General features: G+C 41.0%; 1 protein-coding gene and 1 non-coding gene across 2 annotated transcripts in view; one reads left to right on the top strand and one right to left on the bottom strand.

Annotated features, from left to right (window-relative positions):
- Window positions 1-363: 363 nt before the first annotated feature.
- On the bottom strand, window positions 364-482 carry LOC145408123 (5S ribosomal RNA). Its single transcript, XR_013898869.1, has one exon. It is a non-coding gene; the product is annotated as a 5S ribosomal RNA (ribosomal RNA).
- Window positions 483-3,138: 2,656 nt separating this feature from the next.
- Window positions 3,139-6,000, top strand: part of DNAlig1 (DNA ligase 1) — a 95,491-nt gene continuing 92,629 nt past the window's right edge. The window contains exon 1 of the mRNA XM_080278917.1: window positions 3,139-3,216. Within this exon, the coding sequence (XP_080135043.1) occupies window positions 3,207-3,216 (10 nt within the window). The 5' untranslated portion in view covers window positions 3,139-3,206. The remainder of the gene's footprint in view (window positions 3,217-6,000) is intronic.

Below are 6,000 nucleotides of genomic sequence, written 5' to 3'. Positions count from 1 at the left end.
TTGGTGGTGTTGCTAGGTGACGGAATCGTAACAAGCGGACACAAATTCATATGCTTATCACTAAGTTAAACTTGTAGTATTTTCTGGCAGCCTAGGTATATAGATAGATAGATAGATTCTTTACAGTAGCCTAAACGCGTCAGGTTGAAAATACTTTTTAACATACCTGTACTTAGTAAAAAAGGAAAGAGGGGAGATTCACTAGCACTTATCTCCGTTGAAGCCAGCTACGTTAACCTTGCCAAAATTGATTCATTCATTGCCAGACGCCATGTATCCCAGACAGGGTGGCCAAGGGCTTAAGAGTTAATTGTTTTACAGGGAGGGGCACTAATCCTCCACCAACCCCACTTGACGTAGGGATGCCAACAGCATCTGGTGTTCCCAGGCGGTCACCCATCCAAGTACTAACCAGACCCAACGTTGCTTAACTTCGCTGATCGGACGGGAAGCGGTGTACTCAACGTGGCATGGCCGTTGATAACGTTTGGAATTTCAGTACCCAGACAAACTGCAGGAGAGCTGCCATTAACAAATTATGAAATTTTTATGACAGGGATTATCTTTCATAATTTTAAATTCATTTGTGACATGCAGTAAAGTAACAGGTGGAGGCAGGAAGTGGAGAAATTTGCCTCATTCCCTATTTACTAAGTACGGTACATTCACACACACAAAATCTGGTGGATGTTTATAGATGAGAATTGTTTAGAATTGCTTAAGCTGAGTGATGACCATATATTATTATGGTAATTTCAGTAACTGTAAGTTTTCCAGAGATCCTCCAGCTTCCATAGTGGTAATATAAGAGGCAAGGAAGTCAAAGCTCATAAACGGCACCTTTCCTCAATAGCTCAGTCTCATGTTGGTCGTACTTATTAAACACGTCAGTACTGGGGCTGCAAATTACAAAGTCAAACAGACTATTCCATTTATTTATCACTTGCACTAAAGAAGATATTCCTCTGGGTTGTTCTGTGTCGGGGCTTTGCTAGTTTTAGACTGTGTCCCCGTGTTTCCAGGTGATTATCCCTTGTGCTAGCCATAGGAAACAACCATCCTTGACCTTGTCAAAACCTTTTATTATTTTGTAGGCTTCAATCACATCCCCTCTAATCCTGCGTTGTTCTGGTGATATGATACCAATGCTCGTCAACCTTTGTCTCAGTGGAAGCTCAGTCAGTTCTGGAACTAATTTTGTGACGTGATGTTGTACGTGCTTCAGTTTCAGTATGTCCCTCCTGGTATAAGGAGACCACGCCTGGATGGAATGCTCGAGTCATGGCCTGATTAGTGCTGTGTACAGTGTTAGGAACATTTCAGGGTCCAGACATGTGAAAGTGTTCTCTAAGAGGCCCACCATTGAGTTGACACTCACTGCTGCCTTTGACCACTTGTACAGTAAGTTTCAAGGCAAGGGTGGTGATGATTCCTGTCTTTTTCTTCTACAGAGGTGGTGAGTGGAGTAGATCCCATGTAGTACTTGTATGCTGGGTCCTGTCCAATATTGTGTGTATGTTAAAACTGGGTTATACTCAAGTACTGGCATTTTAGACTGCTGGAAGCTGTTGCTGAAAGGGTGCAGCCAAAGATCAAATCAGTACTTTTAAGTGGAAACTATTATAATTTTTATCACCATATAGGTTCATGCACACCTAGTTATCTGAAATCCAGTAAAATTTTGTTGTTAATTTAAATGTTAAATAATCAGGATGTAGGGCATGTACTTGCTAAAGTTAGCAGAAGTGCTTTCGCCTTTAGCTCAGCAACTCTCCTTGACAGACTCGTTGTTTGTATAAGTTTTAATTTAACATGGAAGTACATCTATATGCACTGTAAATCAATATTTTTGCAAAACATGGGTCTGTCAAGGCATGTTGGCAATCTAAAGGGGAAAGACCTGCCAGCCTTAGCATATTTTTGCTCCTATTTTTTTTTTTTTTTTTTTTTTTTTTTTAAAGCTCAAGTTTTTGACCAGATTTGAGATAGTTGTGTGTGTATGAACCATATAGTGATTAAAAATTATAATTTCCTAATATAAGTGCCGATTTGGTGCCCATTCGGTAAATGACCGCCAATTCAGTATTTCATCGCACCTGCTGGAAGCTGTTGCAAAAATAGGGATCTAAGATATGTATGATAATAAGTTTTATAACTACTGTATAACTATTTATAACAAAATTATTTAGTCCAAGCTTGGACTTGGTTTTCTTGTGGGTTAGTGTTCTCTGGCTATATGTTATTATTGTGTGGCTAATTACCAAGCCTGTAGCTACACTACTGATGTCAGGCATGTGCATGTGGGTTCATTCATTCATTCATTCATTGCCAGACGCCATGTATCCCAGACAGGGTGGCCAAGGGCTTAGAGTTAATTGTTTTACAGGGAGGGGCACTAATCCTCCACCAACCCCACTTGACGTAGGGATGCCAACAGCATCTGGTGTTCCCAGGCGGTCACCCATCCAAGTACTAACCAGACCCAACGTTGCATGTGGGTTACTGTGATTTATTCATTCATATGTTTGGAATTATGCTAGGTTATAATGTAAATGGAACAAATTTATTTCTTATTCCAGTTTGTTGAGAAAATGAAAAGGGAAAAATAAGACTTTAACGAGTGAGATATACAATACAGTACAGAATAGGGGGGAAAATGTGTTTTCTCAATGTTAGCTGACTCATCCATGATACAAGTTATCCACTGCTGACTGTGATAGTTTGGTAGTAGAACCAGAATCGATTCCCAGTGTTAACATTTTTTGTAGAAAGTGTTACTATGAGTCTGAAGGTGTCATTATCGTACCCTGTCCACCTGCTAGTCAGCAGTGTCTGATTTTGTATCAGATTATACATGAATCATTATTAGCTATACATGAATATTATTATACATGAACATATTATTCACGAATTACATGCGTATCATACTGTACACGATATTGGACGCACTCTTGACGGGTAGGTTGCCAGGGCACGATAATGACACCTTCAGACTCGTGCACCACAACTATAGTAATATGGTAAAAAAAAAAAATAAAATAAAATAACTTCTTTCCTGTTTTATGTTTCTTGTCGGAAAAAAAATACACTGTACAGGTACTTGATATGAATGCATTTCCTGTTTTATTTCAGAGCCTTTTTCTCCACCCCAAAACCAAAGAAGCCTGAGGAAGGTGGAGGTAGTGGTACCTCTCAGAAAAAAAAAGATGATGAAAAGTAAGTGTTAGTTCTCATTACTGTGTTCCATTGAACCAAAACCACTGCATGCTTGCTTCTGCACTGGCTCTGAAATGATTTAGTACTTTGGTTAAAGCTAATGTGTGTGTGTGTGTGTGTGTGTACATGCATTGAATCTTCCTAGGCCATTTGATATATTTCAATGAAATTTCCCAGGTGAATTCATCTAGTTACTGCGAAGGTCTTGCAGTATGGTATACAGTTTCCCTACCATGACTGTTAGGGAGGGGGTAGCCCCACTCAGCAGAGTAAACATTCTCAAAAATGGTGAAAGGAGGGCAGATATAGCTTTGATGTCTTAGAACATGCTGTACATTGGACTCCTATCTGTAATGTGATATTTGGGGAGCACGACCTCCCTCACCGGTGAGTCTTGGGGGGGTCAGCCTCCCCCTCCCCAAAATAAAAATGAACAGAAATAGAGGAAATTGAGTACATGGATTTCAACGAAACTTGTCAGGTTAGTTCATCCGGGTCTTTGATTATGTCTTCCACTATATAAAATTTTCCATCATTATTTTTAGAGGGGATCAGTCCCTGCCCCCCTCCAAAACTCATAAAGGATACAAAATATGGGAAAGAAGGGCAGATATCACATTGATGTCATAGAACATGTTTTAGAATGGGCTTCCATCTGCTAACTACAGGTATACTACACCTACAGTGTTATGTAATGCTTTCAAATCGGCCTTCATATTACAGGATTGGGTATCCAGTTTCCATGTTTTCTCTGAATGTACTAGAGGAAACTGCAGACCTCCTTTATTGATACCAGTATCTATTATTAGTAGTAGATACTGTACTGTACAGTACATTCTATCAAGTAGTGTTGGTAGGATGTAAAAAAAGTCGTTTTAGGGATGGATAAGGGGATGTGGGTTTGGAGAATATCTCATATAGTGCATATGCTGCCCCATTTTTCCCACAGGCTAAGTTGTAAATTGTGTTGAATGTCAGTATTATATTCACAGTAAATTCCTGAGGTGAGAAATGTGAACATCGGGGGTATGGTTGTAAAGGACCGAACTGAAACTTAACAAATTAATCACTGGTCTGGCCGGGATTTGAACTCTGGCACTTACGCTTCTTACACACCCACGTTACCACTAAGCTAAAGAGAGGATCTCCACATTGCCACTAAGCAATGCGGGCTTTTATACACTCCATTACATCACTCTTTTCTCCCCCTGGTGATTAATTTGGTCAGTTTCTCACACGTGGTAGCATAGCACACTGGAGGCCACCACTGGGGGAGCCCGTGAACCACACACAGACAGCTCACCCCCGGGATGTAAGGTTTAAGATACAGTCAAACAACATCATAGCCCTCTAAGCCCCGCCTCACATCCCACACTACTCTGATGGCTCTGTAGCTATTTCTTCTGCTGATAAAGCAGATCTCTTTGCTCAGACTTTCTCCTCCAATTCCACTTTAGACGATTCCAGTGCTGTTCCTCCATCACTTCCCCCTCTGACTTCCTCATGGCTGACATTAAAATTTCTTCAGCAGATGTATTTCTGCCATCACTGGCCTCAATACTAACAAGGCATATGGGCCTGATGGAGTCCATTCTGTTGTCCTCAAGAACTGTGCTTCTGTGCTTACACCCTGCCTAGGTAAACTCTTTCACCTTTGTCTTTCAACTTGTACCTTTCCTTCTTGCTGGAAGTTTGCTCTCATTCAGCCAGTCCCAAAGAAGGGTGACCATTCCCAAACCTCTAACTATCGTCCAATTGCTTTAACATCCTGTGTCTCAAAGGTTTTTGAGTCTGTTCTTAACAGAAAAATTTTAAAACATCTTTCCTATCACAACCTTCTTTCTGATCGTCAGTGTGGGTTCCGTCAGGGAAGCTCCACTGGCGATCTTCTCACCTACCTTTCATACTCCCGGTCATCCTCTTTTTGGGACTTTGGCGAAAGCTTTGCCATTGCACTTTGACATCTGAAAGGCTTTTGATTGAGTCTGGCATAAATCTTTAATTTCCAAACTGCCCTCTTACGGTTTCTATCCTTCTATCTGTGCCTTCATCTACAGCTTCCTTTCTGGTCGTTCTATAGCCGCTGTTGTAGACGGCCATTGTTCTTCTCCTAGATCTGTTAACAGTGGTGTTCCTCAGGGCTCTGTCCTATCACCAACTCTCTCCCTCTTTTTCATCAATGACCTTCTAAGCTGTACATCTAACCCTATCCACTCATATGCTGATGATTCCACCCTTCACCTTTCCATTCGATTCCCATAACGTCCATCTCAGCAGTTACTTCAACAAACATGGGATGAGGCTATGGCACTCCTAATGTCTGGCTCATATCTCTGACTGGGGTAAAAATAATCTTGTTGTTTTTAATGCATCTAAGACTCTTTCTACACCTATCAACCTGACAGAATCTTCCACAGGAGTGCCCACTAAAATTTAATAATATCCAGCTCAATCCAGCATCATCCTTGAACATGCTTGGGGTTTCATGCACCTGGGATTTATCTTGGAAAGATTATACTACATCTCTGGTAAAATCTGCTTCCAAGAGATTAGGTGTGCTAAGCCAACTCTGTTCCTTCTTTACCCCTGCACAGTTGTTGACTTCATACACGGGATTTATTCACCCCTGTACGGAGTACAATTCTTATGTGTGGGGAGGCTCCCCACATAGAGCTCTTCTTATTAGGGTGGAGTCAAAGGCATTTCATCTCATTAATTCTGCTCATCTTACTGCTCCCTTCAACCTCTGTCTCTTCGCCACACTATTGCCTCTTTATCTCTTTT

The sequence above is a fragment of the Coenobita brevimanus genome, chromosome 75, assembly GCF_032717465.1.
Source record: "Coenobita brevimanus isolate Jiangsu-jjx chromosome 75, ASM3271746v2, whole genome shotgun sequence".
In the NCBI taxonomy this organism is placed as follows: Eukaryota; Metazoa; Arthropoda; class Malacostraca; order Decapoda; family Coenobitidae; genus Coenobita; species Coenobita brevimanus.
Note: the sequence above shows the minus strand (reverse complement) of the source record. Positions and strands in the feature narration are given on the sequence as shown.